This window comes from Schistocerca nitens, chromosome 3, assembly GCF_023898315.1.
Source record: "Schistocerca nitens isolate TAMUIC-IGC-003100 chromosome 3, iqSchNite1.1, whole genome shotgun sequence".
In the NCBI taxonomy this organism is placed as follows: domain Eukaryota; kingdom Metazoa; phylum Arthropoda; class Insecta; order Orthoptera; family Acrididae; genus Schistocerca; species Schistocerca nitens.
The window spans coordinates 724032461-724059822 of record NC_064616.1 but is presented as its reverse complement, the minus strand read 5'-3'; the positions used below and the strand labels follow the sequence as shown (position 1 = coordinate 724059822).

Here is a 27362-nt window from a genome sequence, read left to right as displayed (position 1 = left end):
TAATTTTTCTCAGGGTATTTAATTAGAAGTGTGGTACGTTACATTCACTGTTCAAGCAACATATGCATACAATCAATATTACTATAATGCCACATGGACTGGACCTTATCCAACATCAAAAATCTGATTAATAATTATTTCTGTCTTATCTTTACTCTACAGGAGTGACACATATTTGGCAAAACAGATAGATATTTATTGAGAAAATGGATTTGTCATGTGTAAACAAAGATATTGTATTCAGTCTGTCTCCTGTAAGAACCACCACTTTGCCCAGGACAATAATGGACGATTCCTTCTCATTAATGACCACAGAATGTTACTGACAGTTGACAAATTAATACAGTACAACATATCACTACTGCTCCATCTCATTTGATAATATGAGATTACTGGTCTGTTAACTCACACCAAAAAATGCTAATTACAATTATCAGTGCTGTTGTATAGTAAGTTGATGATTCTTTTAGATAAAGTAGAAAAATATTATGTTGCATTACATAAGGTCAATTTCTCTCAGAAATATTGCCTGTTTCCTGAAATGATAACAAAGATAATTTTTCTCAGGGTATTTAATTAGAAGTGTGGTACGTTACATTCACTGTTCAAGCAACATATGCATACAATCAATATTACTATAATGCCACATGGACTGGACCTTATCCAACATCAAAAATCTGATTAATAACTATTTCTGTCTTATCTTTACTCTACAGGAGTGACACATATTTGGCAAAACAGATAGATATTGATTGAGAAAATGGATTTGTCATGTGTAAACAAAGATATTGTATTCAGTCTGTCTCCTGTAAGAACCTAAGCTTTCAAATACATTTTTATAAGTGAATAATCAGTATGATTAGCACTACCACTGTCATAGTGCAAAAGAAGTTGTGCCATACTACATTTACACATGCCTGTCATATCACCAACCTGTGCTGCAGAATTTCATTCTGTTCACACTTTAACACAAAGGTAGTAAAGCTTCAAGGGAATTAGCAAACCATTAAACCACCTCACACACTGCCAACATGAAGAGACTGATCCTCCCTGTGCTCAGCAATACACATAGTGGGCAATTTGTGCATATAACATTTAGTATACCAGTATACTGAGCCTATAATCACAAAAGCCACTCTTCTGAAACTTTATTTTGAGTTTTCCAATACGTCTTACACACACAGTAGAAAATTCCCTTCTTCTGTCACTTAATGGAGGCTTATGTTATAAAATACAAGCCATTTACAAGATAACACATTAAAAAGTTTTAAGAGATCATTCTCCAATTCTGAATCTGCTGACAGCTCCAGCCAACTCCTCTTCATAGTTCTGGTTCCATCGCACATCTGTACCACTCAATGAACCAACAGAATACCTGTTACAGAGAAAATAGAAAATAACATTGTGGTTACATTTACGAACTTTATATCCACAAAATTCAAATGTAATATGTAACCACTCACCATAAATTGGGGGTGTTTAGCAGTAGACAGGTGCATAAACAGGAATTTGAACATGGTAGCTTAGCTTCCAAAAGACAGAGTGTGTGCGTGTGTGTTTACTGCTTGTAAACTAAATACAAAGTTCTAGTTCTTGTTTATGTGCCTATCCACCACTCAGTACCTCAACTTCATGGTACTGGTTATCTTCATAATATTTCACATACATTATTTAACTTTCTCGAAGTTGAAGATTCTTAGTTCAATGAAATAACTATATTACTCCTCCAGCTAACTAAATGGTGTGGATACTCTCAAAGACACAATGTTTCCCATCTGAGATACAATAAAAGCTGTCAAGTCCGACACACGCAGATTTAAAGAAAATGAAATTTGTGGCACATGGAGGAAATGAAATAATCAACGTACTGCACAGATTTATGGGATGTGTCTGACAACATGCTAAAATAAGTGCTTTGTAAATAGTGAGAGCTATCAGTCTTATGAATAATTATTACCTTATTGGTATGTTCTTGTTTTAGTTAAACTTATTTGGGGCTTTTAACATAACCATGACTACTCAATATTACAACAACAACTGCACTTTGAAAATTAGCTCTTATAACAGAGTCACCATAAAAAAATTCAGAGCCTTTTATTAAAATACCTCACCGTTGATCAGTCAGTCTTCTGTCTGGATAACCACCAGTATGTGATCTATGATGCAGGTTAGTACGGTCTGAACCATGTGAATGCCTGTGTACTTCCTGTGAAAGGACTGGTGAGTATGGAGGAGGTGGACCACAATCATCCATCAATGGTGGAGCACGAGGCAGTAAATGATAAGAACGTCTTTGGTATCGCTGCACTTGTTCCTTTGCTCTTGTCACAGATTGCCTTGCTGCTTCATTACCTATCAGAGAAGTTACACATTTTAATTCTGGTTATGTTCGCTGATGATAATACACACAGTTAGCTCTACTAAAATGTTAAAATTAGTGTGTGTAATGTGCACAGTTTCTCACAAATGACTAAAAATGATTTGCCGAACACATAATAAATTGAGCCAATAAAAACTATTAACTGCACAAAACGAACTGAGTAAACAAAGTAAACAACATTCGAGAAAGAAAGAAACAAATAGAAACAACTAGACTTCTTTTATTGTTTATTTATGTTCCTGTCACATTTGCAGATTAATTTTTAATGCTGACTAGTTTCAAACATTTGTAGTCATTTTCAAATCATTACCTGCATCTCTATAATGTTTGACTGTAACAATTCCAATGAAACATTCAAAAGACTTGGTCATACATCAGGTCAACATAACAAATGTGGTTTGACTGTAGCATAATTCCAATGGCACATTCAAAAGACTTGTTCATACTCCAGGTCAACATAACAATTGTGATGGAAACCTAAATACATAATAAATATATTGAGTTGCTGCTCCTTTATACTAATGCAATGATGGAATGGCACAAACTTGACTTCTGTTCATAGTAACAGTTTATAACTAATAATACTCAGAAAAAGTACATCACACTATGAATCAAGGACAAAGAAATTAATTTCAAGTCACAAGTGGAGATATACTCTATAAAACATTACAAAAATACGAAAAAAATTTCAATGTGACACCTGCTGCTCATTAACACCTCTCCGTTCCCTCTCTCCTTGTGCTACAGATCAATAATGGCATAATCATACTCAGACTGCTTTCAGTATTAAAAATATGAGGCTGACCATATTCACTCACTATACTGGTCTCTAATTTAAACATCACTGACAAACTGCTACATAACCTAATATATAAATCAAGTTATCACTACAGCCTTTACTGTGAGAAGTTAAAGCATGCAACAGTGAGGTTGACTTTGATCTAGGGGGATCATCTCACCATTTATATGAAATTAATCACTTAAACCAAAAGCAGGCTTGATAAATAAACTCATTGTGAACAAACTACAGATAATTGCTGTGTTGGTTATGCAGTGCTCCTGTTGTCATTTTATATGAAAAAGAGTTCAGTGTGTCCCATGACTGGGATGTTGGAAGACCTCATTTTAGCCACTGACTTGACTGTCAGCCACAGAGGAGTCAAGACACCTAATATCAGTGAATTTGAATGTGGCCAGATTGTGGATACTTGACACAAGGGGCACTCCCACTTCAATGTTGTGCAGCCACTAGGATTTTTATGTGCCAATGTGTCAAGTGTGTAGCACGATTACCTTGGTTTGGGTAAAACATCTCTGCTAAAGTCAACTGCCACAAACAATGTGCTGATGATAGGTCGCTGATGACAGTTACAGAGTGTAACAGCAGACAGACAAGCCACAGTGTAGCAAATCACTATTGCAGCAGGTGGTGGAGATATTCTCTTGTGGATGTTGCATGCAAGGGATGAATTGGGGCCCCTTATGTGTCTCTCATTGAGAGTGGTGCAGGAATCTACTGTCTGAGCAAGTGCATCTGTTTGTTCACTTAAAGCACCCTGCAGTCAACCTGTAATTACAGACAAACAATGCACCACATTATCATTCCTGAATTTTAACAGGATGATTTGAGGAAAACTCCTCAGGTATGGAAGTGGTTATGTGCAGACAAGAAGTGCAAAATGGTTAAGCAGGAATGGCTGGAGGACAAATGTAAGGATTTAGCAGCACATTTCACTACAGGAAAGATAAATACCACCAAAAGGAAAATTAAAGAGGCCTTTGCAGACAAGAGAAGCAGCTGGAGGAGTACCAAGAGCTCAGATGTAAAACCAGTCCTAAGCAAACAAGGGAAAGCTGGAAGGTGGAAGGAATTATGTACAGCGATTATGCTAGGGCGATGAACTTGAAGACAGTATTATAGAGTGGGAAGAGGAAGTAGATAAAGATTTGATAGATACTCCGAGATGAATCTGACAGAGCACTAAAAGACCTCAGTCAAAACAGCCTCTGGAGTAGATAACATTCCATCTGAACTACTGATATCTTTGGGAGAGCCAGTCATGACAAAACTATTCCATCTGGTGCGCAAGATGTATGAAACAGACTTCAGAAAGAATGTAACAATTCCAATTCCAAAGAAAGCAGTTGTTGATAGGAGTGAAAGTAACTGAACTATAAGTTTAATAAATCATGGTTGCAAAATACTAACATGGATTCTTCACAGAAGAATGGAAAAACTGGTAGAAGCTGTCCTTGGGGAAAATCAGTTTGGATTCCAGAGAAATGTAGGAACACTTGAGGCAATACTGGCACTACGACTTATCTTAGAAGACAGATTAAGGAAAGGCAAACCTATATTTATAGCATCTGTAAACTTAGAGGGAGCTTTTGACAATTGTTGACTGAAATACACTTTTTGAAATGCTGAATGTAGCAGGAGTAAAATTCAGGGAGTGAAAGGCTATTTACAACTAGTACAGAAATCAGACAACAGTAATAATAGCTGAGGGGCATGAAAGGGAAGCAGTGGTTGAAAAGGGAGTGAGACATGGTTGTAGCCTATACTCGATCTTATTCAATCTATACATCAAGCAAGCAGTAAAGGAAACAAAAGAAAAATTTGGAGTAGGTATTAAAATCCAGGGAGAAGAAATAAAAACTTTGAGGTTTATCAATGATACTGTAATTCTGTCAGAGACAACAAAGGACTTGAAGTAGCAGGTGAATAGAATGGACACTGTCTTGAAAGGAAGATGAACATGAATGACAGAAAAACAACGATGATGGAACGTAGTTGAATTAAATCAGGTGATGCTGTGGGAATTAGATTAAGAAACAAGAAACTTAATATAGTTGATGAGTTTTGCTATTTGCGTAGCAAAATAACTGATCATGGCTGAAGTAGAGAGGATATAAAATGTAGACTGACTGCGGCAAGAAAAGTGTTTCAGTAGAAGAGGGATTTGTTAGCACTGAATATAGATGTCAGTGTTACGAAGTCTTTTCTGAAAATATTTGTATGGAGTGTAGCCATGTATGGAAGTGAAATATGGACAATGAACAGTTTAAACAAGAAGAGAATAGAAGCTTTTGAAATGTGATGCTACAGAAGAGTGCTGAAGATTAGATGGATAGATCCTGTAACTAATGATGAGGTACTGAACAGGATTTGGGAAAAATGCCATCTGTGGCACAACCTGACTAGAAGAAGGGAGTGGTTGATAGGACACATTCTGAGACATCAAGGGATCACCACTTTAATAGTGAAGGGAAAGCGGGGGTGGAGGGGGGGGGAATCATAGAGGAAGTCCAAGAGATGACTACAGTATGCAAATTCAGAAGGATATAAGTTGCAGTAGTTATTTGAAGCTGAAGAGGGTTGCACAGGATAGAGTAGCATGGAGAGTAGCATCACACCAGTCTTCAGACTGAAGACCGCAATGGTTGTGACTCGCTGATCATTCAAAGTGCCGCCGCGCAATTACGCGCGTCCTCTACATGCGGCGCTGTCTGCCAGCCATGCAGCAGCCGCACCACCTAAGCGGCCAGCCAGCCAGCGGCCGCTACACTTGGACTCAGTGCTCATTCGAATGTTACCGTGTTCACATGTCTTGCTTATCAACTTGCTCTGTGACTTATATGTGTCGTGTCGTTTGAAATATATGTGTTCAACTTGACGTTATAACAGCAACATCTCCTCCTCCTACTCCTCCTCATATCACCCGATCTCAAACATACTGAGCACATATAGAATGCCACTGAGTGTGGTGTGTGCATCTTGGATTCAGTTTCAAATCATCTCCGTTAGTTGTGGATGGAAGTAGAAAACTTATGGATCACAATGACTTCGTAATACTTTCAGCGTATTGTGCAGTACAGTCCACACCATGTAATTCCCATCATTAGCGCCAAAGGATCTGCCATATGTTGCTAAGAAGATGCCTTTGATTCGACTGCCTATATACATAGTACACAAGAATCTCACACATTGTGGCACTTTGTCGTCTGCTGAAAAGCCCGCATTCAGATTTATACAACACTTGCACCAAGAAGGAAAAGGAACACAAAGCATTCACATGTGACACACTGTGTCACTAGGAGATTTGAATTTTTTGAACAGCTTCTATGACAACACACATTATTTCAAAGAAGTTAACAGAATTCACACATGACATAGTGTGTCATTAGAATTTCAAGGCAATTCATGGAATTGAAAATCTGCCTGTGAGAAATTGCATCTGCTGTTCCCAAATTTTGTCGAAATAGTGCCCAAGAGCAAACAGTAGATTGCTATCAGAGTTTTAATGGTTCATACACTGTCAGAGCCGAACTATGATTTGGAAGTATTTTTCTGTATATTCTGATACAGTTTTCAGTATTACATTGCAAAAATCTTTTATATTATACAACATATAAACAGTTAAATAGTTCAAACACACACATACACAATATCTTTTATTCCTTCAGCTTTCAAAACAAAACATTCTTCTGTGATCAGTATGTCTGGACATCATTTACTTCCCCAGAAATCAAATAAGGAGTCCTCAATCTGCTTTACCCTAAGAGCCAATGAGAAACAAATGTCAAATGGCACACAACCACAGGAATGATAAGAGTAGCACACACACTGCAAACAGGGAGTTCCAAGCAATAAAGAGGTGCACTGAACAGAGCTGAAAAATTCTCTATTTTTCTAATGTACAGTTTGTATTACAACTAATGAAATAAAAATCTGTGCACATACCATTAAATTACTGTACTGTAATTGGTGTGCATCACCATACGTATTGACATGACAAGGTTATTACATATGGTGCACAAGTTTAGAATAGGCAAGAACTGGAAAGGAAACAGGTTGTGTCTATTATGGCACACACTTTCAAGAGTTTAAAGGAGAAATGGAAAACATAAATCACGATGGTCAGATGAGGACTGAATCCGACTTAGCCCTCGAGCAGGCACACCATTTTTCATAACACGAGCGGGCATGTGGCACACTTTGAACACATGTAAAGAATAGCTGTCTTTATGTTACCAGGGTAAACATGTAAGAACAAAATTAGAGTTTAATCTTAGTTTAATGAAACAATGATAAAATACACTGGCATTATATGAGCTAAATCACTGTTTAATTAAACAATAATAAAATAAACCTTTCAGTGTATCACTCTGTTGCTGCACACGTTACCCCACAGTAAGGACCCATTTGAAACATTAAATAGCGCAGCTGCATATGAATTCCTACCATTCGCTTCTTTTATTACTAATTATCTCATAGATATCTCCCTCATTGTGGGATTGTGCTACTAGCTCAGAATCTGGGTTATTTTCTTACACAGATTGTAATTTTATTCTCACCTAGCTCACTGTTTATTATATATTATTGCTGCTCATCTGGACATATGAGAGCACAACTTATTACTGTGTTAGCTGAAGTAATAATTAAGGAATATGTATAGGCTCACATTGTAAAACAACAATGGTACAATGTTACTTGTGATTGGCGCACTTTATACACAGGCACACCTGATCAAGGGTTAATTACTATATCATGTTCTTCTGTCACAGGAGAGTAAACTTTCATGTTTTTCATTCAGGAATTGTCAGGTTACACAAACTTTAAAAGTAATGACAATTTCTGTTTATTTATGTCCCTGTTACTTTATCTTAAATTCAGCTATAAGTCTAAACGTGGTTTCTCCATGCTACTTAAGAAGTATTTACTTACCAGTATATGTGATTTCATGAATATTTTGGTCCTGCACATCTGGAATTTCTGAGGCAACATCACGCTGGGCCTCAAATATTACATGACATTTGTGAGCCAATTCTAAATATGATTCTGACAGCTTCAGCATGCCTTCTTTTATTCTAATAAGCTTGACTGCTTCTTTCTCTTTCATGCACTCCATTGCTGAAACAGAATTATATCACCATGTGAAATGCACCATGTCTGCATTATGCAATTACAAGCTTAAAACTAAATTTAACATGATACGTTGCTTCTTCCACACATTTATTCTGCAACTTCTGATACTATCAAAAACAATTTTTAGCAAATTAACTATATTAAAACATTGCTAAGAGCCACTAGAAGGTGCTTCAAACACTGACTACTGTGGTGTTTGGACTGGCCCAAAAATCATCCCACATATTTACAGATTGTACTGCATACAAATGAAGATTTTCTGGTAGGATATGAATAACATGCCAGCATCATCCAAAATAAAACACTGTAACTGCTGAATGCACAAAATCAACAATATTCTGAAAAAGCTCTAATGTTACTGAATACAAATAATACTGCTAACACATAAGTAACTTCACTGCACACCAGTATTGTTATGGTTAGTATGGCTAGTCGTTGAGCTATGTCTATACACCCCCCCCCCCTCCCCACACACACACACCTGCATGGGAATGGTTTTTGTTTACTGTGTTTATTGTTCCTACTCTGGAAGTTAAAATACCACAATATGTTACTATTTATGGATCATACAAATAAAATTGCTGCACTTTCAAAAATACATAAATAATTAACCTCTCGTATCAGTTGTAGCAAACATCAGAAGAGGCAGAAACTGCTCAAGTTTCTGAAATCTACCATCTTACATCAGTTGCTTCCTGTCTCACACAACACACATCTATTCAGAAGCTGTTTAGAATGTCTGTTAGAATGACTTGCTGTGAATGTGCTACCATTATGTTGCTATGTGGATGTACACAATAATGGACAAGCTTCATCTTTAACAAATCTCTAGAGAAAGGAACTGTATGATGAAAGATTTAGTGAACAGTACGACCTAAGAAAAACTGCACATACAATTTGGTGCTGCATGAACATAATTTAAAATCCCTCATGTATTCCTGTGTAAAGGGGGAAAAAAGCTCATTTCGACTATATAACACAATCAATGCAATTGCTACTGCATTCAGGTAACAACAAGTTTCCTAACAAGTTTAGAAATTATACAAGAGCCATTCAACAAGTAATGCAACACTTTTTTTTTTTCTTTCTGAAAGCAGGTTGGTTGTATTTCAAAGTTCCACTACACAATATTACTCGCCACTCTTTTGGCTACAAAACCCAATTTTTCAACATAATCTCTGTTCAATGTGACAGTCTTACACCACCTTACTGGGAGGGCTTGTATGCTCACATGGCACCACTCTACTGGTCAATGTCAGAGCCATCATCTTGCTGCATCAATAACCTCCCCATTATTGATGTACTGCTTCACATGGAGTGCATCCTTCATTGGGCCAAACAGACAGAAGTCAGAAGGTGCAAGATCCAGGCTGTATGCTAAGTGAGGAAGAACAGTGTAATGAAGTTTTGTGAGCTCCCCTTAGGTGACCAGAGTTGTGTGAGGCCTTGCATTGTCATGGAAAAGGAGGAGTTCATTTGCATATATTGGCCAATGAATACGCTAAAGTCATTTCTTCAATTTCCTGGGTGTAGCACAATACAGTTCAGAGTTGATTGTTGCACCACGAGGAAAAACATCAAACGGAATAACCCCTTCTGAGAACAGAAGACCATCAATATGACCTTATACTGGCTGAGGGTGTGGCTTCGAAATTTTTCTTTAGAGGAGAGGTGATGTGGCACCACTTCAGGCATTGCTGTTTGTTTACAGTTTGTAGTAATAAACCCTTTTCATCACCTGTGACGATGTTTGAGATACAATTGTCATGATCATCCTTGTAACATGCAAGCAATTCTGCACAAATGGTTCTTCGTTGCTCTTTACAGTTTTCTCTTAGGCAGCTTTGATTACCCCAACCGATGGATGAGTATGTCAGCAATGGCAAAGGAGACATCCAGTTGAGCAGCAAGGTGTCTGACTGTGATTTGTCAATCACATCAGAAGTGTGTATCCGCACATCATATGAGTGCGTCCACACATTCAAACATTGCAGGAGTCACAGCTGTGTGCAGCTGGCAAACAAACAGAAGATCGGACAGGTTTGCACAACCTCCTTGCAGTGATGACAGATGCTACACCCACGAACTCAGCATGCTTTTGTTCACTGCCAGGTCTCCATACATATACTGCAAGGGCCTATGAATATCAGCCATGTTCTGGTTCTCTGCCAAAAGAAACTCAATGACAGCTCTCTGCTTGGAATGCACCTCTGTTACAGACGCCATTCATCAGAAAAGATTACTCCTTCCATAAAATCACCTTTCTCCATTTACGGCTATATTTCTATACTGAACTCAGGCCTTTTCACATTGTCTAATGCTGTAAGCACCTGTAATAGTGGCATCTTGTAGGACTTAATCAGGGTGTATACGTGGACAAGAAACAAAATTTCCCAGATTTTTCCCGGATCTCCCGGTTAAAAACACACTTTTACCCACTTGAAAATACACTTCTTCCAAGGTGAAAATACACTTTTTCCATGATAAGCGACAGAGTACTTTCCCTTGGAGTTGTAAAAACATCAATCCTTTGAATGGTAATGGTCTTATACACTAGCGAGAACTTCCTGGCACTTTAGAAAACGAAACTCAGGGGAGGTATGGGGGCGGGGGGGGAGCGGGGGCAGGGAAGAGAAACGCATTTTGGTAAGATCTTTGATGTGCAGCAACATGTACGCTGCATACTTTCATATTACGATAAACTGCATATTTTCGTATTACGAAAGTATAAATTTGAATTCCACCAAACACAGCATGTTAGTTTCCGAAGCATTCAAACAGAGATCTCAATGCGCTATCGTAAGTCAATCATAGCTTATGACACGTGATCTCATCAGCCAATCACAGCAGATATTCAGAGCATAGGACACGTGATGTAGTCAGCCAATAGCATCACTGTTAAGTAGCATGAACGCACAAATAGGAAAAGTTAATGGTTTAAATTAATGTACATAGTATTGCTACAAGAAAAGCTCAGCTTTCAAATATAATGCTGGTCTTGAAGATTAATATGCCACAAGAAAAGTTAAGCTTTCATTTGTAACATTGGTCTTTTTACCGTGTTTTACACTTTAAGATACAATACACAAATGTGCAGCAAAATTTTAAACAATGACACTAATGTCTGGTCTTCTGGGCTCGAGATTATTCTAAGTGGCTAGTCATGAAAGTTTTAAGTTAAATGAGAGTCAAACGCACAGTGATTTTTAGAAATTCATTGCACATTCCCACATGTAAAATAGTTCATACTGCGTAAAAGAAAATTTCTTTTGAAAATAACACTTTTCGAAGAACCATTCACAATATTTTCTCGCGGCCTCTTAGACATGGGTTCATGTCAGTAGCTGCCAAAGAGTACCAGAAAACAGGTATTACTGCACGTAGGCAGCTACAATGACGTAGGAAGCCCGTATGTTCATACACATTAAGGCATCTTACATGATATCATAAAAAAGAAAAAGGCAGTACTGTATTGTCTCATGTTTGATTCTATATTATGGCATAATGCCATACATGCCAGAAGATGAAAATGTGCACTTGAAATTCAGTGAACAGTTGAAACTAGCTAATATTGTGGAATGAAACACTTTATTTCTTATAAATTGACTGCATCTGTGGAAAAGGTTAACAAAAGCCACATTTATTTAGCAGACCAACAAAAATAACTCCTTTGTTGTGCAAGGTGATTAATGCTTGCCTGCAAAGTCGTGGAAATAAAATTAAATCAGAAAACTGGAACTAATAACAGTCTTCAGTTATTATGTGAATGTATTTTAATTCACTTGATAGCTCCCAGCCACAGAAAACTGTTTTGGTTTCATTTGACTTGTGAACTGTAAACAAAGAGGAAATAGGACATAAGGAAACAGCGAAATCAGTAAAAGTAAACACGGGTGACTATCCCCGCCCCCACTAAATCCAGACCGTTCTGCGTATGCGTGAATCTGGCAGCTTGGGCGCACCATTAAAATTTTTCTATGTAGCATGACTGCTTCTTGCTACTGCTGCAGCCAGACTTCAAGTAGCCAGAAGTGGGAGAAGGCACTGCTCATATTCAACTCAACTGCGCATGCGCCCGCTGGTAACTGCTCAAAACAAACTTAATGTAAACAGTTGTGATGTCATGCTCATCGGAAGCAGTTTGCTGCTACGAAGTATTCTATAGTCTTTGCCCTAAAGCCCTTGACACATTCTGCTGTTCATCTGTTCTTACCAGTCAAAATATTCCCGGGTTTTTCCTGGATTTTCCCAGTTGTCCCGGAGCGTATACACCCTGTTAATGCATGACTGTTCATGAAACTCCCTTCACACTCTATTCAGGATGGAATAATGACAATATTATGAAAAGGATGGATTGCTACTCATCATGTAGCAGAGATATTGAGTCACAGACAGGCACAATGAAGAGACTACTAAACACGTTAGCTTTCAGCCAGAAGGCATTCATCTGAAATACACAACACACACACACACACACACACATTAACGCAAATGCAACTCATACACGCATGATCACTGCTTCTGGCTGCCAATGCCAGACCACACTCTCATTTCTGTCACACTCACTTCCCTGTCTTCTTTAACTGCTGACATGTATGGGTTTCCATCTCTCTACATTACTTCCAGTGATTGAGTCCCAAGTAACAGATGAAATGTCAATTGTCACTAAACACCACAAGCTGCATCTAGACACATAAAAATTTCATTTAAACAATAAAGCCAGGTTCACACATACATCTAACGTGGCACCACAGCTTGTGGTTTGCTGTAGTGGCATCGTGAGCTACTGTTCCCACAGGAGGCCACAAATTCTAGGTAATTGCACAGCTTTGAATATGGTATCAATTGAAACCAGATGGGCAGGTATAAAAGTTATAGTGCAGGTTATGGCGATAGAGCTGTGATAAGAGTTGAATACGAGGAAGACGAAACGCAAATGCTGGATGTGAAAAGAGATTCTGCATAGGGATAAATCAAGTAAAACAAATGTATTTGTAAAATAAATAAAACTCAGAGGCAAAAATGCTCTCTGCAATGGCAAACTAACCAACAGCTGGTATATAAATATCATTTGCAGACATGTCACTCTTCCAAGATTTGAGAATCTTATTGTTTTCATTGATATAGGCATTTAGAATAAATAATTTTTAGTTTTACAGCTGCCAAGTCACTCTCTGGAGCTATTTCCTGCATATAATCCACAATTTATACAATGCCTGGTCTCACAAATTATGAAGTTTATATGACTTACTTTTTTGGTTACATATATTAACTTTATTTATTTATTCCTTTGTGGGATATGTCAATGGATTCCAAATATTGTACACACACACACACACACATATTGCTGAAGAAAATCAAACATAGGTTGCTGTCCTTGTATTTCTAGAAGATGCAAAAGTGTACCTGCTAGCCATTGTTTTCATTTTCTTCAGAAATAAAATAAAAACGAACTGAAATTGAATGGAGTACAGCAGCAATTACTGCACAATAACTGTGACAGAATGCTCATGTTTCACAATACTGTGGCCAGGGAGCAGTGGTGGTAGGAAAGTGGTGCAACAAAGTACAACCAAGACAAAATTTTTGTGGCGTGACAAAATTTGCATCTTTTAAGTTGTGCCACAAAAACCGGGAGTTCACACATACAACTGCAATGCAACTGCAGTACGCCATTAGCTGTGCCAACACTTTCGTTGCATGTGTGAACCCGCCTTAACACAATACATCACACAAAAATGGCAGTTTTCAATGACATAGTGCAAAATGTCAGAAAATATGTTCAATTCAGTAGGTATATAATGTTAGGGTACCAAACAATTTGGTTAGTAGAAAACAAAACTTAACCACATTATGTGTACTGTTGTACACTTCATGCTGGATAATAATTTGCTATGGCCAACACATTTTTGTCAAATCATTTTATTTAAAAAATAAACCCTTTCAATCTATGATGGAATGTAACTGTGATCTAGAATCTAAAATTGCCATCTTTTGTATAAATGAGCTGGTCGGTTTCGTGATGTATCCTGTCACAGGAACTAAATTTTATAGGTGGCACAAAAAAAAAGTATATCCAAGAGAATTGATGGTAAGCCATGGTACACAAGACTTCTGTCATGAATATAAAACTCAGCACTGCAGATTTCAGGAGGGACATCTTATGGATTCAATCAAAGTGTTTGAAGTCTTCTGACAACATGTGATAAAGATGTCCAAACTTTCCATCACTTTTATTTGGAGTCATCCGTCTTCTGACTGGTTTGATACGGCCCACCAGAAGTTCCTCGACTGTGTCAACTCCTTCACCTAAAGAGTAGCAACCTTATCCTATGTCCTCAATTATTTGCTGGATATATTCTAATGTCTGTCTTCCACTACAGTTTTTAGTGTCTACAGCTCCCTGTAGAAGTATGGAGTTTATTACCTTATGTCTTAACGCATGTCCTGTCCCTTCTTCTTCTCAATGTTTCCCACATTTTGCTTCTCACCGGTTCTGTGGAGAACCTTCTCATTTCTTATCAGTCCACTTAATTTTCAGTATCCTTCTATACCACCATATCTCAAATGCTTCAATTCTTTTCTTTTCTGGTTTTCACACAGTCCATGATTCAGTCCCATACAATGCTGTGCTCCAGTTATACAACCTCCGAAATGTATTCCTCAAATTAAGGCCGATGTTTGATACTAGTAGGCTTGTTTGGGACAGGAATGTTTTCTTTGTCTGTGCTAATCTGCTTTTTATGTCATCCTTGCTAAATCCATCATGTGTCACTTTGCTTTCAAGACAGCAAAAGTCCTTCACTTTGTCTACTTCATGGTTCCCAATTTTGTTGATAAGTTTCTCCACTAATCTACATCTATATCCAAACTCTGTGAATCACAGTGAACTGTATGGCAGAGGGTATGCCCCACTGTACCGGTTATTAGAACTTTTTCCATACCATTCATGTGAGGAGTGCAGGGAAAATGATTATTTAAATGCCTCTGTGTGTGCTGTAATTAATCGAATCTTACCTTCATGATCCCTATGGAAGTGATGTGTAAGGGGTGGTTGCATGTTCCTAGTCATCACTTAAAGCCAATTCTTGAAACTTGTAGACTTTCTCAGGGTAGGTTCTGTCTATATTCAAGAGTCCGCCAGTTCAGTTCTTTCAACATTCAGTGAAACTTCCCAGTGGGTCAAACAAACTTGAAACCATTTGTGCTGCCCTTCTCTGTACACATTCAATATCTCCTGCCAGTCCTATTTGGTACGGGTCCCACACAGGTCATACGAATGACTTGTAAGCAATCTCCTTTGTATACTGATTACTTTTTCCTAGTATTCTACGAATAAACCAAAGTCTGCTACCTGCTTTACTCACAATTGAGCCTACGTAATCATCCTACACCCATGTTACATCCAAGTATTTGCATGAGTTTATAAATACCAACTGTATTTATATTCATAGATTACTTTGTTATTTTTGTGAAGTGCACAGTGTTACAGTTTTTGACATTTAAAGCAAGTTGCCAATGTTGTGCACCAATTATCAAGATCTGACTGAACATTTGTGCAGCTTCATTCACACTGTATTTCACTGTAGATAACTTTATCATCTGCAAAACGACTGAGGTTATTATTAATTTTGTCCACAAGGTCATTAATATACAACATGAACAGCAAGGGACCCAACACGCTTCCCTCAGTACACTCAAAATTACTATATTGAAGTTTCGTGGTAGGGCGGACACAGCATGTTATGTTGGATGGAGTCATCGGCACCTTGGTAGGGAGGACACAGCATGTTATGTTGGATGGAGTCATCGGCACCTGCGAAAACTCTTTTCCATTCTACGCGGTTCTGTGCTCTGCACCGTGCATTTTTGTGTGGTGCTGCATGTCTAGTTAGGACACAGCTTCACAAGACACAAGTATGCAGATTCTGTGCATGAAACACGAAGGAAAGAAAAGACTACACTGATACAGAGATGAGTATGAATGTTAAGCAATGATCTAAGCCAAAGTACTTGGAAACTAAACAGGACAGAACACTAACATTTTATAAACACTATAAAAATCTGAAGGCAAACATCAAACAATGAACCGTGTACTGCAGAAGTTGAGAAGTTCTGCTTAGACAGCCTACATGAAAGTCCTACATTTAACAAATCTAAGGCTGCTGGTTGGCTGAGGATGGCATATCTCTGTTTATGTGTGCTGTATATCAGCTTTATAGTTGTGGAACAATTATCATCAAAATATTTATCATTTTCATTAAATCAGCTCAGATGTGTGTTTTTTATGTTCAAGAGCTGTATGGTGAAATGGTGTTATAGTACTGGGGCCTACTACTATGGTGGTAAACAAATACCACAATAATGTTTGTAAGAAGCAAATATGGACACTGTGTTGCGGCTGCCTCTGATACTGGCAGTGGCAATATGGATATGCTCATTCAGCTTCACCAGTCACAGAATTGAGGCCACCACCAGTGACACTGCTTTCTGCCATTACTAGAAATGTTGGGTCACACATTGAATCACCTGTAAAACAGTGTCCTATAATGATTGTGGCCTAAGGTCACAGATCCAGTCTGCTCACAACAACCAAAAGCTATTTGGATGAAACCAGAAAGCAATTCTTACTGTGAATATTGCTGAGAAATTGTTAACAAGCCAGACATTGATTTTGGCTACATTTGTCTGCAGAATCTGTAAACGACTTGGCTTTTCTACAGTCATCAATGCTGGTATGCATTTACCATTGATTCAAGTGAGTCTTGTCTTGTGTACAATAAACTTAATTTCACATACAATATCACAAAATTGCTGATGAGGCAACAAATCCATTTGATATCACCATAGAACATGTACTGTTGGAAGTTCTACAAAACCACCAAGAAAACATAAAACAACAGGTGTCTAAGCTCACAGCAGCGTATTCAATGTCATTAGAAACCTCTGTTTCTTTCTCTTAGAATGAGAGTGTTGATGAGTGGGAAGTTTACCCAAAATCTCTTTTGCATCATTTTGCACCAAATTAGGTAACAGAGTTCACAGTTCAGCTGTTGAGTTTTTGCTTAGTGTTCTCAGGAAACATCAGTCTCCTCAATAGACTGTGCCCCCTGTAACACCCAATATTCCGTGCATTTGCTGTATTTTCAAGTAAAAATAATATAGCAAATGGACCCGTGTAGTACGAGCTGCATTACTTTAGTTACAAAAGCTCCCTCACGATCCTGCTCACACTGGCGAGCAGAACTGAACTGATTAAATCGATATTGTGAATTTGTTTATGAGCATCCTCGTTGTGGGTAATCTAATACAGACTCCTTGATCCATGATTGCAGTGTACAATTAGACCTGATAAAAGAGGTTGGAATGCAGAAATTAAACAAGCCAAACCCATCATTATTTAAAGTTTTGTTAATAGCACAAAGTTCTGAGTTAGTTCAGACAGCAGTATGGTGTGGCATCTTCAATGCAGTTAATATGTCTACCGTATTTACTCGAATCTAAGCCGCACTCGAATGTAAGCCGCACCTGAAAAATGAGACTTGAAATAAAGGAAAAATAAATTTCCCGAATCTAAGCCGCACCTGAAATTTGAGACTCGAAATTCAAGGGGAGAGAAAAGGTTTAGGCCGCACCTCCAAATCGAAACAAAGTTGGTCCATTGTAATATGAGACACAATTTAGGTCGAATGAATGACGATACAGCTACAGTAGTTTGGTTCGAGTCGTAAGCTTAGCAGTTAAGCTTTACCAGGTAGCCATTGCTATGCGTCAGGCGCTCCGTCCCTATCTGTAAGGGTACCCTTCCTTTTTCACGTGCTTCATCTAGTTTGAATCGATTGCTTATTTTGCTTTGATCTGATAAGTGCCATTTTCTTTGTTATAGGTGTTTACGTCACTCTAAGCTGAAAATGCATTACTATACTGTGTCATGCATTGTTTGTCGCATTCTGATAGTGCGTGTTTACGGCCCGTCGCCGATCGCGGCAAGCCTTGCCTTTGTGCGCGCTACCGCCGCTTACCATTTTTTTTAAAAAGAGAGAGAGAGAGAGAGAGAGAGAGAGAGAGAGAGAGAGAGAGAGAGAGAGAGGGGAATCGTCTCATTAGCGAAACAATGGCAAGAGACTGCTATTTGTTGTTACTTACACTGCTGCTTTCTTTGATAATGATCAACAAGAACCATATAATAGACTGCGTATGATAGAACATGTTCTGAATGAGAGTTAAGGCGAAAATTTTTCTCCGTTTGAAAATCCTTGCACCCACTTCTTTAGTACATCAAATTCTGCACAGAAATTAGTCATGTTAGATTTAAAAATCTAGTCAGTTGCCGTGCTTCATTTCTGACTGTATCACTATTAGGCATAAGAATAATACGAACATAAACATGACACGATACGTATATTCTTCCGCGTTTGCTGTTGTCTCACTCTGGTTTCGTTGTTTATTAAGCAGACAGGATTTAAATGAGATAGCAGCAAACACGAAAGAATACATGACATAATGTTTACATTCGTATTATTCTTATGGTGAAGAGAATACTGCATGTGATTCACATTTCATCAGGTTCCTATTAGCAACCATCTCTTCCCACAGGTAGGAAAAAATTCAGAATGTAGAGTTGGCCATATTGACAAACATCCCAGTCTTGCCAGTCGGATTTTCGTAGTACACTGAAATTCTGCTACATTCGAAGATGAACAATACGGAATTTGTATTTAATTCGTTGGATAATGTATGAAAATGCAGTGGTCGAAATTTATTTACTGACGCAGAGGTTTTGGCGCCAGTATTTATCTTTGTGCCCACAAAGCATGCCTGATTGCCTGTGTAGCGCTACATATATTCGACGGCAGAAGTTAGTTGTGGCGGCACCTACCAACATTTTTCAGAACTTCCGCTTGTCTTGCACTCGATTCTAAGCTGCAGGCGGTTTTTTGGATTACAAAAACCGGAAAAAAAGTGCGGCTTAGATTCGAGTAAATACGGTATGTATTGAATGACTGACTGTGTTGTAATCATGCCACAGACAACTCTGGTACCTCTTTCTACCACTCCCCTTTTCCTCAGAAGTCATACTCCTCCAGCACAGCTCAGGTGTCTTACACATCACCGCCAACAAGTACATTCATAAGCCCCATTTCCGCAAGCATATACTGCAAATGCCTTCCATTCCACCCCCAGTTTTTAATCACACACACACGCACACACACACACACACACCATAACAGTAAACCAAAAGCTGAATTTGTGTTTTTGATGGCAGAAATTTGATGTTAGCAGTATTTGCCAACCACACACCATTCACTGAACACCTCATTTGTAACAGAACAATGTTGTGCATCATACACGCATACAGTGGCATCCAGCAATTTATAGATATCAAAAATTTCCTACAGACTTGTCTGACAAGACAAGTTTCATTTTGATTTGGGACCATCTGGCTCACTGATGAACTGGCAAACTTATCTCACCTTAAAAGTTGGAATCTCACAGCAATTATTTATTCTCAAGCAAAGGATGCTTGGTTCCAATCAAAGGTCAATTCACAGTCCCAGTTATTGACAAACACATTTAGAGGCATAACCGTTTTGTTAGTACTGTGTTCCGGCATTCAAACCTTATTTGAGCTAGGCACATTCAATAATATTGGTTACTTGGTACACGAGCAGGTTAATCTAATTTCTGTGACAATACTGATTGAGACAGTGGAGAATTTACACATGGAATTTTCTGAAATATTTGTCCCTGCTCACCCATATTTGGTTCAGGCTTGTCCTCACTGTCACGCCTTACATGAAGGTATCATAGCTGAACTAGTCCTTCTAGGACAACATTGATTCTATCAAATAACTTCCGGGAATACAGCCAGGTAACACTTTCAGCGACCGCCGATATTTCGGTGGGAGGACACCCCTCCATTTTTAAGGCAAACTGCAAAGGACCAAAGTCAGAGCTATCGATAGTGAGACTACGAATGCTACGAAAGCTATCATAGTCTCACTATCGATAGCTCTGACTTTGGTCATCTTTGGTGGCACTAGTGTTCAATGCGTGTGTTATCTTTCTTGCATCAGTCCAACAACCGAGGTTTTAAATTTACTTGTACATTGCCTGTCCGTTGCAGTTTGCCTTGAAAATGGTAGGGTGTTCTCACGCCGAAATATTGGTGGTCGCTGAAAGTGTTACCTGGCTGAATTCCCGGAAGTTATTTGAAAGTTGTATACACCAGGAGAAACTCAGGTCCAACATTGATTCTAATCTGAGCAGCAGACAGCATCCTTCACAGTGATTTGCGAAACAAGTAGACCTCCCACATTATGTGGGGATTTTAAGGCAAACAGCGATCAATCTGTCACTGACCCAATCTGACCCACATAAGATTTTTTTCTCGTCTCAAAGAAGGTGAATGTTATACGAAAATAGATTTGTCACATACACATCTTATAATTCTGATCAATGCAGAAATACAATCCTTTCTTGTAGTTAGCACACTGTCCAGCAAGTTACTGTATCAATGGCTCCTTGTCGGTGTGGTCAGAGCTATCATCATCTTTCAACAGTTCTTATACACTGAGGTGCCAAAAGTCATGGGATACCTCCTAATATCATGTGGGACCTCCTTTTGCCTGGCTTAGTGCAGCAGCTCAACATGGCATGGATTGGTTGGTTGGTTGTTTTTGGGGAAGGAGACCAGACAGCGAGGTCATCGGTCTCATCGGATTAGGGAAGGACGGGGAAGGAAGTCGGCCGTGCCCTTTGAAAGGAATCATCCCGGCATTTGCCTGGAGCGATTTAGGGAAATCACGGAAAACCTAAATCAGGATGGCCGGACGCGGGATGGAACCGTCGTCCTCCCGAATGCGACATGGCATGGACTCAACAAGTCAATGGAAAAGCTCTGTTAGCACTGACAACTCTACACAAACACCATTGCTCTCAGTCATTAAGTGGGCTGTCGGCTACTGTGTTGCACATAGTGAGAGGTAATACCTGAAATTTGGCATTCTCGGCACACTCTTGACACTGTGAAGTTCAGAATCTTTCCACATGAATCACCAGAATACAAATGACAGCTCCATCAATGCACTGGCCTTTTATACCTTGTGTACATGATACTACTGCCATCTGTATATGAGCATACTGCTATCCCATGACTTTTGTCATGTCAGTGTACTAACTAATGTGTGAAATTCCTGCTTGTGTCACATCCACCAACCTGGAGACTGGTCGTCACGCAGTATTAAAATGCAGTTTGCAGACATGGGAATGGTTTCAGCAAAGTGTGGAATATTTAGAGTTTACCTTAAGTAACTGAGACAGATTATCCACTAAATTTCATGTCCTCGTCATAGGAAAAAATGTCAACGCTAATGACTTTAAGGAAATTTAAACATTATTGCAATTTTTTTTGTACTGTCATCTTTGAAAACTGTGTATGTTGAACAAATAGGAGTTACTTCATTGTGATGTCATTCACAAAAGAAGTCAACAAAATTTGCAGATTCCTGTTTTTGGCATGTTGACATTGCAATGAAGGTCCTTACATAAAATACTGACTTCCATGTACACTGACATAGTTAACATACAGTAAAAGACAGTACACAGATTTTATTTTACATATTCCAAATCATCAGTGCCAAGATGAGGAGATGACTTTTGTCCCCTGACAACTGATGCAACAGTTTTATATTTATAAAAATAAGCCAACCATTTTTCCCAATATGTCCGAGCTCCAGGAAAGCTGGTTCCAACATGGAGATAACCAATATCAATCTGGCCACCAAGCTTCACCAGTTGCTGCACTGTGACTGCTATTCATAACACTGCTCACTGTCACAACTGTTGCTTTGGGTCAAACAGCACCAGTGTCCAAACTCCAGTGCTCTATAACAATAGCCATTCCCTAGCACATTTTAGATCCAGACTGCTGACTTCAGCCATATGATATTTAGATGCCACCATAAAGTCATCTTACTACAATTATTCCAATGAAACTGTTTCCAAACCGGACACTTAATATATTGTGTTCATAAGTTGGCTGTTCTATTGTTAAGAGTGTCAGCTTACTTTTATAAGTGTTTCAAATTAATTTTGCCTGGTATTCAACAAATTGAGATGCACATACAGCACCACAACATGTTGTAAATAAGACACACTGATTTGATAGGAAGAGAATGGCAATCCAGTTAAAGCCACAAAACAAAATTTTTGTGGTCCCCATGATTTTCAACTAACATAGTACTGCAAAGTCCAGGTACAATGTAAATAATTTAGGAGTAATGGTAATAGCTTACTGTATACTAGAGATGCTGAAACATTGACAGGCCCAATAATGAAGAGAAAGAAAGACAGACAGACAGACAGACAGACAGACAGAGAGAGAGAGAGAGAGAGAGAGAGAGAGAGACGGCCGGAGGGGGGGGGGGGGGGTGACAAATATCTCGATTGCTAGTCAACATACTAATTTTTCAATACTGGCTAATATGTTTTGCAGTGTCATCGAGTATCGAGAGCGGCACAAGAAATATCAACCACTGCAGAGATACTGCACAGCAAAACAGTATCACAAGGTGCCAATGAGATGCTAGGAAGAAGCCATGCCTCTTATAGTTCCAAGGCACCACCGTCTCACCTCTGCCATGAAGCAGCATCGCTGGAGCCCAGTTTTGTTTGAGGTTGGATCCTGCTAACTTCCAGGTAGTTCCTGTCAGGGTAACATCATTGTGCTGTCTACTCACCATGACACAGCCCATCTCAACCATTGGGGAGTGAAGAGACTTCCGTCTCTTGAGAAATGTGTCTAGGTGCCAACGCTATCAGAACCGTGTCCACAAGTGTTTACAAACTTGTGTTTTCTAGTGACTGTATTGAAGCTGCAGTACAGCCATTCTGAATTTGTATCGATTTGCCACTTGGTAGTCATGGCTCATTTAATGTGTTCTGAACCATTCCAAGGCAGAAATGGAATAACTTAATGTTATGTAATGCTAATATAGTCAAACAGGATCTATACAGAGGAGTGACTGCAGTCACTGTATGCACACACTCTACAGACACAGTATGAGGTGAATACCATTTATGATGTCAAGAGATGGGAACAAATAGAAAATGGTCCTCATGAATAAGCAAGGAATTCATGATCATGTGCAGAGTATAGCTTTATTTCCCAGAAGTAGTAAACATATTGTCTCTTACACTGAACACTAAAGGTAGATGGCCACTCTTATAAGATAACCACCGGGACTATCTTGGCCCTGCTAGGAATTATCTGCACGTTCTCAGGTGTTTCCCAATGGACTGCAATTTTGTAATTTTTGCCTGTGCATTCTATGAATGATAGCTATATGTCTTCAGTTCATTTATCTAAAGTAATACTTGTGATATGAGTAGAATAAATTACATCAATTTTCCAATTTCAAGAACTTAGAATTTAATGTCTTACTGACAGCAATGGCCATTGAGAGCCACCAACAAACCAATCAAACTGACTAATCTGGACATGGTTTTCACATTTCCACACACATCTACAATAAAAGTGCACTGGTTTGCAATTTTTGTATCAAACAAATTCTCACAAACACTTCAAACAAAGTTTGATTGTTTACAACAGATGGGACTAACAGCTCTCATTTTTACTTCAGCTAGCCAAGTCTATGTCACACGCTATGTCTGTAAACTTTAAAATGCATTACATCAATTCCTCCCTCTTTTAGTTATAATATTTTGAGGAAAGCAAGCCCTTGGGTGAGGAATCAATTTAATATGTCTGTCTAGGCCAGAGAAGTGGAAACAGCTGTGATGCTATCAGTTCACGAAAACACTGCTTAAATCAGAAATATATGCATATAGCCTATTAGAAAAACTAGTGACTGATTACAATATTAACTTACAGTTTAAAAAGTATGCTCATCTCAGATAGTCATGTTACAGAGCTCATCTGGCAAGTTACCATTTCCCTTTCAAACAGTAACACTGCATCATCAATGTAGTCCATGGGATTGAAAAATAGTCTCTGTTATGATGTTGAAAAGAATGGAGAAGTCAGCTGTATTCTAGAAGGAACTCGGCTGGCATTTGCCAGTTGTGTTACATAAAACCGTGCATTTTCTAAAGCATAAAGGACTTGAATTGGATCTGAACTCAGCTTCTGGCTAATGCAAATTTAGTGATATACAGTTAATCTACCTTTGAAAGTGTTGTAATAAATATTTAGCAAGAGAGGTGCAGTTCAGGCTGAAGTTTCATATAAAAGTACTTTGAAGTAAACAAAATATAATGCCAGCTCAACACCCAAATAAATATCTCTATCCTAACTCATTAGGCATTGGATGATGACTTGCACACGTAGGCACACTCTCACTTCAATGCATTTTTCAACGTCAGAATCATACAAAAATAATTAAAATACAATAATCTCATGAACCAATAATACAATCAACACAAAGCCAGTGAGGAAAAGGAAGAATCAAAATTACCTTCATATTGTGCAAGTTCTTTGGATTGCTTAGCCTGCACTAACTTTGCTTCTAGCTGCTGTAGTTCTTCTGGTGTGCTCTTTCTTGCTGATTTCTGTATTTCCTTTCTAATTTTTTGCTCCTTATTCTCACATACACTCAACCGATTTCTAACTTGATCCATATGCTGCTCACCTTCCAGAATCATTTCAAACTGATGGCTAAACTCCTTCAGATTTTCTGATGAAAAGAAAATTATATAACCTTAACAAGTGAAATCACACAAAAACACCAAGTATACAACTTTCATAATCAACAGTATGAAGTTCCATTCTGTTAATTAATACATGACTTGCAACAAGAGGGGAAAAGTTAGTGATATAGAGGAAGCATTCAGTTCTAATAGACATTCACATATTTGTACATGCGGAGATCAAGGCGTAACAGAATCTCATATACCAATAATTATAGTTGGATCTACTCCAGATGATGCTTAAGAAGTTTTTTTTTACATAGCAAGCTGACAAAAGGTTTGAATTCATTCCCAATTCATGGTCTAGTACTGGCTCTACTAATCAGGGCATTAACACACATTATAAAAGTTCAGACAACTACAATTCAAAGAATATCTGTGTAACTTTAAATTTTAGTGACTGCAAGAATGAAACTTAAAAGGGAACACCAGTTTATTCCATCGCCATATCTCCTTTTTAACTAAGGACAAATATACAGAACTTCAATAACCAAATCACACTAGGCACTGACATCAGTTTACAATTTCCAACATAACTGCCCGTCACAATATTAATACCTCAGATATACAGACTAGTCTTCCACTACAAATTTAAAAGAAGTCTATTAATATAACATTACTGTGTGTACTTACAAAAAAAATCATATAATGTAGTTTTCATTACATTTCCTCATAAAATCAACCACAGCAATACTATGACTTTTCTCATACCGTAATGATTTTTTTAATATATCATATGCATGTCTTGTACAAGAATGATTCAGGAGACCAATAAATAAATACTGAGAGACCAAGATTCGCCTTTCATGACTAACTTTCTCATATACCATCATGAACTACCCAACTACAGGAAATAAGAGGTATTAAGCAAACCGTTAAATTGAAAGATACCAGGTTACCCTGCAACAACTACAAGCCAAAAGCAGCCCCACAGCTAAGATATCTGTAAATGCAAAAAACAGGATAAAGGAAAAACCAATACCTTGCATACTTATGGATCCTTACGTGTAAATCTGAACAGTAAATGTAAACAGGTTACCTGAAAATTCCTTCTGCACTTCAGTCCACAAAGAATTCAGTTCTGCTATATAAATGAACGTATTTTTTATTGCTTCATTCTCATCACCAGATGCCCATTTCATCAATTCCATAACAGCTGTATTCTGCGCCACAATAAAGGCTTTTGCTGTAGATCGCACGGCTTTAAGCTCTGAGATTACCATATTCAGATCACGATGGCCCATTCCCATTGATTTTATACAAACACTGCTCCTATAACATCGTATATTTTTATCTTATTTCTGTGGTGCAGAGTATGGAAACTCTACAGAATTATAATCATCATTAGGTCACTTATCTAAATGAATGAAGATTCAAACGGAACTACAAAATAAATCCGATATTTAACAACCAACAAAACTGCAAGGAAGAAGAAATTAAAATGTGAGGTACGCACTTGCAATGAAGGAATTAAGACATACCAAAATAGTGACGACTTGGTTATTTATAATTAATTACTGCTAATGTGTAACACAGAGTTTCTCATGTATTCTCTACCAGAGAAATGATATTTAAGAGCCTAATGTACCTTCGCAAAGCTTTACTAGCTTTATCCATCCTCCTTAATACCCGCAACAATGTAACCTTCTCGGTCCTATGGTATGCAATTTGATGCCAATCATCGTTCTTCATGCATTATCATTCCCTTCAAATGCAATACACTCATTACGTTACAAAACTGCACAAATGTATGGAGTCCCTCTCTCTCTCTCTCTCCCTCCCACCCCTTACTTTCCCACCACCACCCAACCCATTATTTCTTTTCGGGACTTACTGAGACGCGGGTGATTAATCTTAAACAAAGAACTTATAGGATTATCGATATAATCGGATACTAGCTAATCACATTGTTAGAAATCGACAACACTCGAATACTATCGATACATTACATTCTCGAGAGTAAGTCCTGGGCCACGTTCAAACGCGAGACAATAGAAACCCAATTGGCAAACAGCAGATGAAACATGTACAATTCCACATCCATACTCTGCAAACTACTGTGAAGTTCATGGCAGAGGGCACTTTCCGTTCTATTCACCTATGGAGCGAGAGAAGAATGACGTTCAAAAAGCCTCTGTTATCGCACTGTAATTACCCTAATCTAGTCTTCGCGAACACTATGGGAGCGATATATAGGGGATCTAGAAATATTTCTAGATTTGTCATTTTAAGTTGCTTCTTGAAACGTTGTTAGGCTTTCTCGGAATAGTTTGCGACTACCTTCAAGCGTTCCCAATTCAGATTTTTCGGCAACTCCGTGACCACCGTGTTTGTTCTATTATT

At 38.3% G+C, this 27362-nt stretch overlaps 1 protein-coding gene across 1 annotated transcript; it reads right to left on the bottom strand.

Annotated features, from left to right (window-relative positions):
* On the bottom strand, positions 1–26819 carry LOC126248692 (uncharacterized). The gene is made up of 6 exons (XM_049949974.1): positions 26608–26819; positions 26059–26291; positions 24788–25006; positions 8109–8294; positions 2112–2352; positions 1–1375 (listed from the first exon to the last, which is right to left on the bottom strand). The coding sequence occupies exons 1-6, from the start codon at positions 26709–26711 to the stop codon at positions 1276–1278; spliced, it is 1083 nt and encodes a 360-aa protein (XP_049805931.1). The 5' UTR covers positions 26712–26819; the 3' UTR covers positions 1–1275.
* Positions 26820–27362: the final 543 nt, after the last annotated feature.

Coding starts and splice junctions, on each gene's coding strand:
- LOC126248692 (XM_049949974.1), bottom strand. CDS start 26,711: ATGAAGAACGATGATTGGCATCAAATTGCATACCATAGGACCGAGAAG. Junction 26,292..26,607: donor GCTAGTAAAGCTTTGCGAAG/GTACATTAGGCT, acceptor ACGATGTTATAG/GAGCAGTGTTTGTATAAAAT. Junction 1,376..2,111: donor AGAAGACTGACTGATCAACG/GTGAGGTATTTT, acceptor TCTCTGTAACAG/GTATTCTGTTGGTTCATTGA.